Genomic DNA, 12,300 nt, shown 5'->3' with positions numbered 1-12,300 from the left:
TGGACTGCTGTCTGTCTGTCTGCCTGCCTGTCCGTCCTTCCGCCTGTTCGTCCAGTCGTCTGTCTGTCCAATACTCGCATGGTTCTCCGGCGTGGTCGTTTTCTCCGTTCGCTACACTCTGATTCACTTGAAAGGTCTTCTTTGCACGACACAGATGCATTGTTTTTCTTTACAGGGTTTTATTTTTAGTTCTTTTATTGGCATTGTTGTTTTGTCTGTGTTTTGATTCATGAATCCTTTGATACACTGCAAAAAAGTCCATCACGATAAATTCTATATTTAAACCTTATCTTTCAGAGGGCGAGTATTATTGTCTCACTGAAACAGTTTACCCATAGGCCCTCTCATACCATCAAGAATTTGCATGGCAGTTATGTCTGTGCAGCATAAAGTTATTTTGAAATTAAAGCGAAAACATTTTTGCACAAAAACAGCTGCCATGACGGACAGTTTTGCAGTGTTTTATCCTGTTTATATTGTCTTGTAATGTGTGAAGGCGACGTGAAGTGTAAACTGCATGGATGTTAAACTTTTATTTTTATTTTCTGCCTTTCTTTCTGTCTTCTCCCTCCTATTCTTTTCTTTTGCATGTGGATGGTCTTCTTCCTGTCTCCTTCCTTCTCTCAGCCTGCATGCCGCTGTCACCAAACGACATGGAGATTGACTGTGATCTGCTCTCGGTTTCCAAAGCCTACCATCTGGGCCAAGAAGAAACTGACTGGTTTGAGAAGCCACGCTCCAGTTCTCGACACTACGGCAGCAGCCACTCATCTGGGAGGAGCCGGCACGGTGTCAAACATACCTACCACGATTATGATGAGCCTCCTGAGGAGGACCTGTGGCCCCAGGATGAGTACGGCCACGGAGGGCGACACTCTGCATCCCGTGACCACAGGCCCCAAGGCAGCTCTGGCCGTCAGTCATCCGCATCACGTCATTCAGATGAGCAGAGGGCCTCGAGGTCAACCAAGGTGCACCCCAAAGACCCGGCAATGCGCCAAGACCCTTCAGCACGATCCTCATCTGCAGGAAGGCGTGGTGAGTCCAGGTCCGGAGGGTACCACTCTTCGGACTACTCCAGAGATCCGTCTGGTCACCACCACGGACAGCGCTCCTCCAGACAGGGGGACCCGCACCGTTCCTCACGGAGCAAGTCCCAGCAGCCAATGGACATGCAGGGCCAGCCACCTGGTAAATACAGGGCACCTTTACACCTCATATAACATGCTTTTCTACTGTATGTCAGGAGGAATAGCATTACATTTGCACTTTCAGAGTAGAAGTTAACCAATATTACTAGCCCTTCATCTCCATTATATCTCAAAATATTTGACAGAAAAAAAAGACCATCGAACTAATTGTTTGTTGATAATTCAACAAACTGAACGATGACTGATTGATGCATTCTTCACCTGATTTTACATCATCTCTGTAACTATTTAAATACTGGTATATCACGTGTTATACATTATAATGTCATTTTAACATCCATATGTGGAATATGTTTAAGAAGTAGTAAAAAAAGAGACCATTCCAAAGTAATTTGCTCATTTAATTTTATGATAGAACAATATTAGACCTCATTCAGAGTCTGGCCAGTGTAGGCGGTCTGGCGCCTCTCCAGAATGAGCAGTGGTGCCAAAACGTCTTCATTAAAAACAAATTATATGTCGGTGACTTGAAGTAACAGATATTTCCAGTTCACGTCAAGTCAAGTCAATATTACGTATACAGCCCAATATCTGTACAGCATGCGACACCCTCTGTCCTTAGACCCTTGATTCGGATAAAGAAAAACACACCCCAAAAAAATCCCTGTCCCAGGTTTGTGTCTGAACAGTTACCCTCAAGTTGCAAAAACTAAAAGCACTCGCGATACTGTTTTCCAATGACCTTTCCTAACCTTAACCATTCAAGGTTGAATAATACCATGAACCATATTAACTAAATGAGATGAAAACGTGTATTTCACAGACATAAGTTAAGTTTCCTAAACACATTGTACACTCTCAAATTATTAGTGGAGCAATAATAAGCTGTGATTCTTGGATAAAATCACTGTAAATGTCTTGTTTAGATCTGAGGGAGACATATTTAATTACCCCTGGTTGTTCAGACTGAGTTTGACTTTTACAAGCAACAGTCCCCTGAGGGATCAACAATTTTTAATTAACTATGTCAAGCGTAACTTTTTGAAAGAAAATGCTGTCTCCTGAGGCAGCATTGTGGCTGTGTTCTTAGCAGTGTACTCATTAAACCGCTGGTCTGATCTTTGCTCACAACATTTGTTGCATTTCATTGCTGCGTCACCTGTCAATTGCTACTCTATACAATGTAATAAAAAGGTCATCCATTATGATAATAAGAAAGCCTTACTGTAAAATAAATACTGCAGTTCCAGTTTCACAAAAGTTTCTCAAAGGCATAAATAATCTGATTGGATAAGTTCGACCTCACTGACTGGAGCTTATCAGTCGAGGTTCTCCCTCTAGGAACTGCTCACATTCGAAGAGGAACAGATGATAACACATGATAACTTTAAGTTGTCAATCATTCCCTGCATTTAAAGGCCTGCAGCATTCAGAGTACTGCTGATACTTGTTTTAAAGTATCTGGTGACTGTTGAATTTTTGTCGTTTCTTTTAGCTGTTTCTCATTGTCCTAAGGTGAGACGATTTTGGAACAATGAGCACAACACTTCCATTAAAACAAATATGTCACCCACCTTCTCCATCCAGGCTCCTCCAGGTCTGGCAGCTCTTCCCGGGGTCAGGGCCCCGCTGGAGGGCCTACGGGATCAGGGCGACAGGGTGGTCCAGGTTCCCAGACAGACGGAGCTCCAGGACAGAGGACCCAGCTCCAGCAACAAGCCCAGACATCAGCGGCCAGGTCAGGGCAGCCTGGTGCCGCAGTGGCCACCGGCCCTCAGCAGCAGCCCCCAGTCCAGGGACAAGGCATGGGCATGGGCATGGGCATGGGAATGGGAATGGGCATGGGGCAAGGCCAAGCCAAGCCAGGCCAGATGGGTCCATCGGGTGGACCCATGGGTCAGGCCAGGCAGACAGGTCCCGCAGGAACCATGCCAGCCACCATGGTGAGTACAAAGAGGGAAGACTAGTAATAGAGAGAAATAGAAAATGACAATGTTAAAAAGACTTGCAGCGTTTGTTTCCATTTTTTTATGATCAACAGATGGTATGATGATAATAGAAAGGATGTAGTATTTTTCTGTTTGAGAAAAAATAACTACACTTTTATTACTGTTAAAATGCTGTTCAATGGCTGAAAATACATTCAAATCAAATTTACTGTCAGTTCTACTTTTCCATCACTGCATGTGATTGATGTGAAGTATGGTATGTACTGTATACCTCCTCTGTTAGTGTTGAGTTGTTGTTCTCTTGCAGAACTAAATGTACCACAGGTTATGTTTATATTTCTCTTTCTCACAACACACACACACACATTCATTTCAAATTCAGTTTTTGTACACAACATATTACTCGTGATATTACTGTGATCTTGACAAAACAAGCTTGTTATATTTGTCCCAAAAGAAATGTTTCACGATTATGACAAACCTGGCGTTTAATATGTTGTCATCTTCATGTAACAAACCATTTTGATAAGGATGTTGTTGTCTCTCTCTCGCTCTCTCTATCCATCCTGCTATTTATAATTCAACATTTTCGAACAACCAACTGCTAGCTAGTTCATCCTTTTTGTATTCATTCATCCCTCCAGGCGCCATACTAATCTTCCTCCCCCTCATCTTTTTTTGCTCCATCCCTTCACCTCTTCCTAGGTTCCAGACAGTCTTCACCCTCAGCCCTTGTTTCCCCTTATTCCCCTGTGTCCCTCCATGCTCCCAGAGATAAGAGCTACCGGTAGTCCATCTCCTCCCAGTTCAGATGGTTTATTTAAATTCTGCTCTGCCTCTGTTGGCAGACTTTATCTAACGCTGTGATTAACACTGAGGCAACAGATAACTAAACGTAGCTGATTCACTGTCTGCTAGGCGCTCAAGAAATTGGCACTCAAAATGTACGATTGCACCCTGTGTTTACTACATATTCATAAATCCATGCAAACGTATTTGCTGTTGGAGTTGAAAAATCTCAACTTCAAGAATCCATGAATGAGTTGCCAATGAAGTTCATAAAGTCACCAGGACCCATAATTATTGCCGACAGTTTTCACGGCTGAAAAGCGTTCCTGATTTTCATGTTGCTGCATCGTTGTGCTGTCAGCGGGAAAGCAAAGTACAATAATTCATGAGGTCATAAGGTTCTGATATCAAGTTATGCCGGAATTTGTCTTGGAAATTATTCAGAAAGGTCTGACAGGAAGCCATGAACTGTCATTTGAGTATCATCCAAGTCTGCAAACTCATACGCTAACACTGTTGTTCGGTCCATTGTGTAATTAAAAGCATTTACGAAGTGGCTGTAAATAATGAGATGCTGTAAGCTGCACGGTGCTTAACGATGCGCCACCTCTTCTTTGCTGCAGCTAAACTGGATTCAGTGTCAAGTCAAGTATATTTATGGAGTGTTTATAAACAGGAGTGGCATTACATTACCGCTTTACATAAAACAGATGACACAAAGTAAGAACATAGAAAGCGGGCCTTGTTTCCTGTGTTCAGATAGTACTAACTGTTATAGTGATGGATATCAGCAGAGGTCTGGTCTGCTCTTTCCTGAAGCTATTCTGTGTTAGTGCAGCAGCAGCCACTGTATAGTTTAGTGCGTAAATGGTGAGGGCAGAGCTGCAAAGAAACACAGCAATGTAAAAGCTTTCACACTGCTCACAGTGACTCAGCAGATATCAAAATGTCCAAACCAGTCCACTCTGATAAAGGGATGAGGTGGGACAATGATGCAGGAAAATGTGGAACATCTACAGCCATGTTTAGAATATTTTAGTTGACTTACCTTGCCGTCAGACGGCGGTTTCCAACGTGGAAAGTTTGGATTCACCAAAGTCACATAAAATGTATTTATAATTCCCTGTATGAAAATAAATGCAGAAAAGCAAAAACAGTTAAAAAAGCATTTGAGTAATACGACAATGTCAATATTATCTTAAATCAGGGACAGGAGTTCAACCAAAATGATAAATTATAAATGTATTCATTTAATTGATTAATAACAACAGACAATCTATCATCAAAGGCCAGAATGTAAAGAAGTTGGCGGAATTTTTCAGCTTTCCTGAGATTTCCTTGGAGGCATCTGTGGATAATTATTTTGTATGATCAGTGATTGCTGAGTGATAGTCTCATTTCAAGTGTGTAGTACAATTGTTTAATGGCTTATTTTAACAATAACAATAATATAATTACAATGATGAAATCTTTTTTTTTGTGTTCCCCAAAAGTTTCTGTGTTCTCATTTTAAAATATGCTTTATGCCTGGACAAGAAACAAAGCAAATGTGATCAGCTCGTAAAAAAAGAAAAGGAAGATAACTGACAGTTGACTGTGTTGAAGATGGTGACACTCATCATTCATGTCATTCAGTAAGATGTCACAACACAATAGGGGAGCAGCTTTCTCTGTCACCTTCTGTCAGTCTCTCAACCTCTTACTTGTTCCTCTCTTCTCTTTGTGTCTGCTGTGTTGTGAATATCTAAGAGCTATTTCTCCCCCACTGTCTTCAATTACCAGCTGTTTTGCTGTGAAGAGGTATAGACAGTACTGAGATGTTTGTGTTAGTAAATGATGAGCATTGGTTACTCATGCTGTTTTATCTTCTCATACTCTCTCTCTCTGTCTCTGTCTCTGCAGGCCAAGATGGACACGCCTCCAGTAACAGCTATTGGAGCAAAGGCAGCGCCGGTCATTGCCACAAAAGCCGCCCAGCCCCCACTCACAGGCATAGGTACAGTATAATCATCGCACACAGAGACTCCCAGCACTCTCACGTCTCGCCAGCAGCTGCCCACTGTGTCTTTATTATGTAACCGGTGTGTGCCGTCTCATCTAATCTGAGCTTAATCTGCAGATAATCCCACAGTGGAGGGGTTTCACTTCAAGGCAGCAGATCATCCCGAGTGTGTTAAGTCACTACGTAATGACTTGGGTCAGTTAGTTAATTTGGTATAAAGTAATTCAGTTAATTTGACCAGTAGGTAGTGCGTCTCTTGGAAATGTAAAAGAAGAACAATGAGAAAATGAAATGCTGATACAGGAAGTAGTTTGTCTTTTATGCGGTGTGGGAGGTAAATGGACGGATCTGAATCCCACATTTGACCATGAACAGATTTGATCAACAGATAATTGGCAACAATTCTGAAAGACAAAAAAAATGCAAATAAAGACAAAAAAATGACTAGGAGTTGGTCTCAAGTAATGACCGAAGGCTACAACAGACACATCTATTCAGAAAAATCTGTCCACTAAACACAGGAACCCATCTAAGTCTATAAAGAGACCTCATGTGAAAGCAGGGCAGGTGGCTGATTCAGTAGACTGGCAGGAGAGGAAAAATACATCAGGGACAGCTAGTGCAACTCAAAGATGATTATTTTCTACTGCACACACTTTGATTTCCAAGCACATTTTTGGAGAGTGCAATGAAAAGACACAGAGCACTTGACACCACAGATGCCATCAAAGAAAAAAGCCGTCAGATGCCACCTAATATTAGACCTGCATAGATCCTGACATGTCCTCTGGATATGTCTCTGTCTTTTCCTTTCCTCTTTCTCTCTTGTCTGTCTGTCATCCTCTCTTCATCTCTCTGTTCTTTGTGTCCAGGCTCCAAGGCAACTACTAGGCCAGGAGGTATTGGCAGTGCAGCAGCAGGTCAGCCTGGCATGGAGGGAGACAGCATGTTGTCCAAGATCCTCCCTGGATCCGCCGCTGAGCAGGCCGGCAAACTGGGAGACGGTACAACAAAAGATCATTTATTAAAAGCACACTTCATTTGACCGTCATGTTGGAATGGCATCACGTATTATTATTGATCATCACCTTGTAAACGTTCTAATAATTGTTGGAGAAAGGCATTTTTCAAACTCGACAGCTACTTTACTTCACAAAAAAGTAAGTAAAAAGAGACACAAAATGACCACAGAGACAAAAAGCGAGCAACAAGACACACGAAATGGCTACCAAGAGGGCCAAAACAATTATAAAGAGACAAAACATGATTAGAAGGAGAAACAAAACGACAATAGAGACAAAACATGACTGCAAAGAGACAATAGAGACAAAACATGACTGCAAAGAGACAGAGACAAAACATGACTGCAAAGAGACACAAAACTACTACAAAGACGCCAAAATGACTAACAAGAGACACAAAGTGACTGAAACATCATTGTAATAATTAGAATAATAATCTATACCAAAGTCAGTGCAGTAACTCAGTGCTTTGAAGTTGCATATCAACCAAACAGAAAAATATGAGATGCTTTTACCCTACAATGGGCTGTCCAGTAAAAAGTAAAAGCCTCGTCATTAAGAATGCAAAAAAATAATTTTATCGATCTCATGACACGTTCAGGTTTTACTCGTAAGTCCCTCAGTTAACATCTATTTAATCTATTAAATTTCTTTTTCACTTTCCTCCAGCTCTCACCGGTTTTGGCAAGAAGTTCTCCTCCTTATTCTGAGGTGCTGAGATTAAGGTACATATTTTCTTCCTCTCCTTCTCCGATGTACATCAATAAGTCATGTGCGAAGTCAGGCTTGCAGAAGACGGATCATATATAAAAGAAGCAGGACTGAAAACAGACGAGGGAACTGGAAGGTGATTTATTATCTACTGTGGCTTTTATTTTATGGAAAAGGTTTTAGCCGAGGTTCTTACATTCAAAGCAGCTTCCTTCTGTTATGATGTGGTGTGTCCATGGACCCGAATGCAGACTCAGACAGCAGAGTTCTATTTCAAAACCACAATAATTTATTTCTCTCAGTCAAGGGAAAAGACAGGAAATGGACAAAGTCAATAGGAGGCGTCTCCACGCCTCCGCACAGTTCCAAACAGGAAAGTGGCTAATCCTGCTGAGCGGCAGACAAAGCCGACAGGAAAACTCAAACGTCAGTACGGAGGCGCGTCCTCGCGCTCCGCTCGGATCTTAGCCGGGAAGTGGCCGGTCCGCGTCCGCGGCTGGCAGGCAGGCTGGATCGTCTGTGTGACACCCGAGGCTCGACACAGGAACGCCAAGACTACACAGTTGATCTCCGAGGAACTAACTGGAAGGCTTCTTCGTACAGGCGTAAACCCGAGGCTCGACACTGTACGGCAGGCAAGTTGAAAAAACGAAATGCATCGTTAGTAGCGGATCTTCAGAGAGTGAACAAATGGACTACTCACGGGTCGGAATACCAGGTAGGTAAACGGACGGACTGACAACTGGAATGAGAGTGACAGGAGTATTTATGTCAGCTGGAGGCGATCACAGGAGATGAGGCACAGCTGTGCCTATGGAGAGAGGCGTGGCAGTGGGCGGGACTCGTAGGAGGACCCTACTGAGGGAAATACAGCAGAGTTAGACACAAATCCTCACAGTACACCCCCCCCCCCCTTAACGGGGGCCTCCCGGCGAACCGCCAGGCTTATCGGGCTGCAGGCGATGGTATGTGCGGAGTAGCTCTGGATCCATAATCCGGGAGCGAGGAACCCAGCATCGTTCCTCCACACCATACCACACCCAATCAACGAGGTATTGGTAACCCCTACCTCGTCGGCGGACATCCAGGAGACGGTCGACTGTGTAAACCGGACCGCCTTCGATGAGTCGGGGGGTGGAGGGGGTTCGGCCGGAGGGTTCAGAGGACTGGAGTGAACAGGTTTGAGAAGAGACACATGGAAAACAGGGTGGATCCTGATGGATTGCGGGAGCTTGAGCTTGACCGGGTTGATAACGGAGACAATGGGGAACGGGCCAATGAATCTGGGAGAGAGCTTCTTGGATTCAGTGCGTAGGGGTATGTCCTTGGTGGAAAGCCAGACCTGTTGGCCGGGAAGATAGGTGGGGGCGGGTGTGCGGCGGCGATCAGCCAGAGGCTTGTTTTGTTCGGAAGAACGAAGTAGGGCGGCACGAGTCTCTCTCCAGACTCTTCTGCATCGGCCATGGTTGATTTGGACTGACGGGACGGAAATCTCGACATCTTGGCTGGGTAGAAGGGGAGGTTGGTAGCCAATGGAGGCCTCGAAGGGGGAGAGACCTGTTGCCGTGGAGGTATGGCTGTTGTGTGCATACTCTATCCAGGCCAAGTGACGTCTCCAGGAAGATGGATTTGCCGCCGCTACACACCGGAGCATGGCTTCTAGCTCCTGGTTCAGCCTCTCGGTCTGCCCATTGGTCTGGGGGTAAAAGCCGGAGGAGAGGCTAGCAGTGGCACCGAGGCTGTGGCAGAACGCCTTCCAAACTTGTGAGGAGAACTGAGGACCCCGATCAGAAACAATATCCATAGGGATGCCGTGGAGTCTAAAGACATGTTGAACCAACAAGTCTGCGGTCTCGTGGGCCAATGGGAGCTTGGGAAGGGGAATAAAGTGAGCTGCCTTGGAAAACCGGTCCACGATGGTAAGGATGACCGTGTTGTTCTCGGAGGGAGGAAATCCGGTGACGAAGTCCAATGCCATATGCGACCATTCCTGTGGGGAACAGGCAGAGGTCGTAATAGTCCAACAGGGGGTCTGTGTGAGGCCTTGTTGCGCGCACAGGTGATACAGGCTAGGACGTACGCTCGGGTGTCATTGTCCAAGGATAGCCACCAGAAGGAGCGCCGGAGCCAGTTGATTGTACGTCTTATCCCAGGGTGGCCGGAGAGTCTGGAGTCATGAGCCCATTGTAGAACCTGGGAACGGACGGAAAGGGGAACGAACAGGCACCCAGGAGGACCACCTCCTGGGTCTGGCTGGGTCTGCTGAGCCTCCCGCACTGCAGACTCTATCGCCCAGGTGAGAACCCCTGGGACACAGGCAGGTGGAACAATCGTGTCCAGAGCTGGTTCAACCTCGTCTGGGGAAAACTGCAGAGAGAGGGCGTCGGGCTTGATGTTCTTACTTCCTGGGCGGTGGTGGTGGGCGGTGGTGAAGTTGAAACGGGCAAAGAACAGAGCCCAACGGGCTTGGCGGGAGTTCAGTCGCCGGGAAGAATGGATGTATTCGAGATTTCGGTGGTCGGTCCACACAATGAACGGGTGGACTGACCCCTCCAACCAATGTCTCCATTCCTCCAGAGCCAGCTTGATGGCCAGTAACTCCCAGTTGCCCACATCATAGTTCCGCTCGGCCGGGGAAAGGCGGCGAGAGAAAAAAGCACACGGACGGAGCTTAGAGTCAGTGGTTGAGCGTTGTGATAATACTGCTCCTACTCCGGTGTCGGAGGCGTCCACCTCGACCACGAACTGGCGGCTTTCATCCGGCTGTACTAGGATGGGGGCTGATGTGAATCGCTCCTTGAGGGCATTAAACGCCCGGTCAGCCTCGGGGGACCAGGAAAAAAACACCTTAGAGGAGGTGAGTCTGGTTAGGGGTGACGCCGTCTGACTGTAGTTCCGAATGAACTGGCGGTAGAAGTTTGCAAATCCTAGGAACTGCTGGAGCTTCTTCCGGTTAGAGGGGACCGGCCATTCGGTGACCGCTTTAACCTTTTCTGGGTCCTTCCGAATCTGACCCTCAATGATGAAACTGTACGGAGGTGACATGGAATTCACATTTCGCGGCTTTGATGAAGAGTTGGTTCTCCAGTAAGCGCTGAAGGACCTGACGGACATGGTGGCAATGTTCCTGTAGGTTTGAGGAGTAAATCAGAATGTCGATGTAGACAAACACAAACCGGTTGAGAAAATCCCTGAGCACATCGTTCACCAAAGCCTGGAAAACGGCTGGTGCATTTGTAAGTCCAAATGGCATGACCAGGTACTCGAAATGTCCCAGGGGAGTGTTGAAAGCAGTCTTCCACTCGTCCCCCTCTCGTATCCGAACCAAGTGGTAAGCATTGCGGAGGTCTAGCTTGGTGAAAATTGTGGCACCGGGTAGGGATTCAAAAGCAGAGTTGATTAGGGGTAGTGGGTACTTGTTCCGGGTGGTGATCTGGTTTAACCCTCGGTAGTCGATGAAAGGACGGAGACTCTTGTCCTTCTTGGCCACGAAGAAAAACCCTGCTCCCACCGGGGACGATGATGGGCGGATAATTCCAGCAGTGAGGGAGTCTGTGATATAGGTCTCCATCGACTCGCGTTCAGGTCGGGAAAGGTTGTATAGTCGGCTGGAGGGCAGGGTGGTGCCGGGGAATAGCTCTATGGCGCAATCGTAGGGTCGGTGGGGTGGCAGGGAAAGGGCTCGTTCCTTGTTGAATGCCTCATTGAGATCTGCGTACTCCAAAGGGACCGAGGTGAGATCAGTCCCGGTAGTAGGGGTGTGGAGAGAAGAGGTCTGCCGGGGAATGGCGGACTTGAGGCACCTTGAAAGACATGTAGGCCTCCATCCGATGATTCTGTTTCCTGCCCAGTCTATCTGTGGGTTGTGGTCCAGGAGCCAAGGATGGCCCAGGTCGTCAGGGGCGTATAGAAGACGTAAAAACAGATCTCATGTTGGTGGTTTCCTGACACAAGCAGGGTAATAGGGCAAGTCCGGTGCGTGATATTGGTCAAGCGACTGCCATCCAGAGCGTTCGCCTGAAGAGGGCATTCCAACTCCTCCAAGGGAATCCCATGAGCGAAGGCCAAGGAGGAGTCCAAAAAACTCTGTTCTGCTCCGGAGTCAATCAGGGCCAAGACCGGTAGAGCACCGGACGGCAGGCATAACTTAGCTGGTAGTGTGAGACGGGACTTGGGACGGGGAAGTCGGGTGGAGTCGCTTGCCAGTATTCCCACTCTTACCGGCGAGCCCTCTCTTTTGGGCGCACCGGGCAGACAGGGATACGGTGACCCGGCTCGCCGCAGTAGAGGCAGGCTCCTGAACGGATTCGTTGCTCCCTCTCATCCTGAGACAGATGGAACTGTCCCAACTGCATGGGTTCATCCCGATCCACGGGAGAAGGTGCCGGAGCGGGCGAGTGCTGGGGGCCTGGGCTGCGGCGGCAAGGTGGAACTGGGGACCGGTGACCGGAAGTGGTTACTGGCTGACGAACCGGAGCCGGGAGCCTGTAGTTACACTCTCTCCGACGTTCCTGCATCAGAGTATCCAGTCGGATGGTGAGAGCAATCAGGTCTTCCAGTGTCTTAGCCTCCTCCAGAACAGCGAGCTCGTCCTTTAATCCCTCCGACAGGCTGCTGAGAAAAACCCCCTTTCGCGCCCTCTCCTCCCAACCGGACTCTGCGGCCAGGATGCGAAA

At 46.9% G+C, this 12,300-nt stretch overlaps 1 protein-coding gene across 1 annotated transcript in view; it reads left to right on the top strand.

Moving 5' to 3' along the window:
- Nucleotides 1–7,623, top strand: part of bsna (bassoon presynaptic cytomatrix protein a) — a gene marked incomplete at both ends in the record, with an annotated part of 112,593 nt that extends 104,970 nt beyond the window's left edge. Inside the window, 5 exons of the mRNA XM_079272879.1 lie at nucleotides 691–1,191; nucleotides 2,739–3,094; nucleotides 5,792–5,885; nucleotides 6,764–6,895; nucleotides 7,583–7,623. Of these exons, the coding sequence (XP_079129005.1) occupies nucleotides 691–1,191; nucleotides 2,739–3,094; nucleotides 5,792–5,885; nucleotides 6,764–6,895; nucleotides 7,583–7,623 (1,124 nt within the window). The remainder of the gene's footprint in view (nucleotides 1–690; nucleotides 1,192–2,738; nucleotides 3,095–5,791; nucleotides 5,886–6,763; nucleotides 6,896–7,582) is intronic.
- Nucleotides 7,624–12,300: the final 4,677 nt, after the last annotated feature.

Source organism: Melanostigma gelatinosum (genome assembly GCF_949748355.1).
Source record: "Melanostigma gelatinosum genome assembly, chromosome: 8".
NCBI classification, from domain to species: Eukaryota; Metazoa; Chordata; class Actinopteri; order Perciformes; family Zoarcidae; genus Melanostigma; species Melanostigma gelatinosum.
Note: the sequence above shows the minus strand (reverse complement) of the source record. Positions and strands in the feature narration are given on the sequence as shown.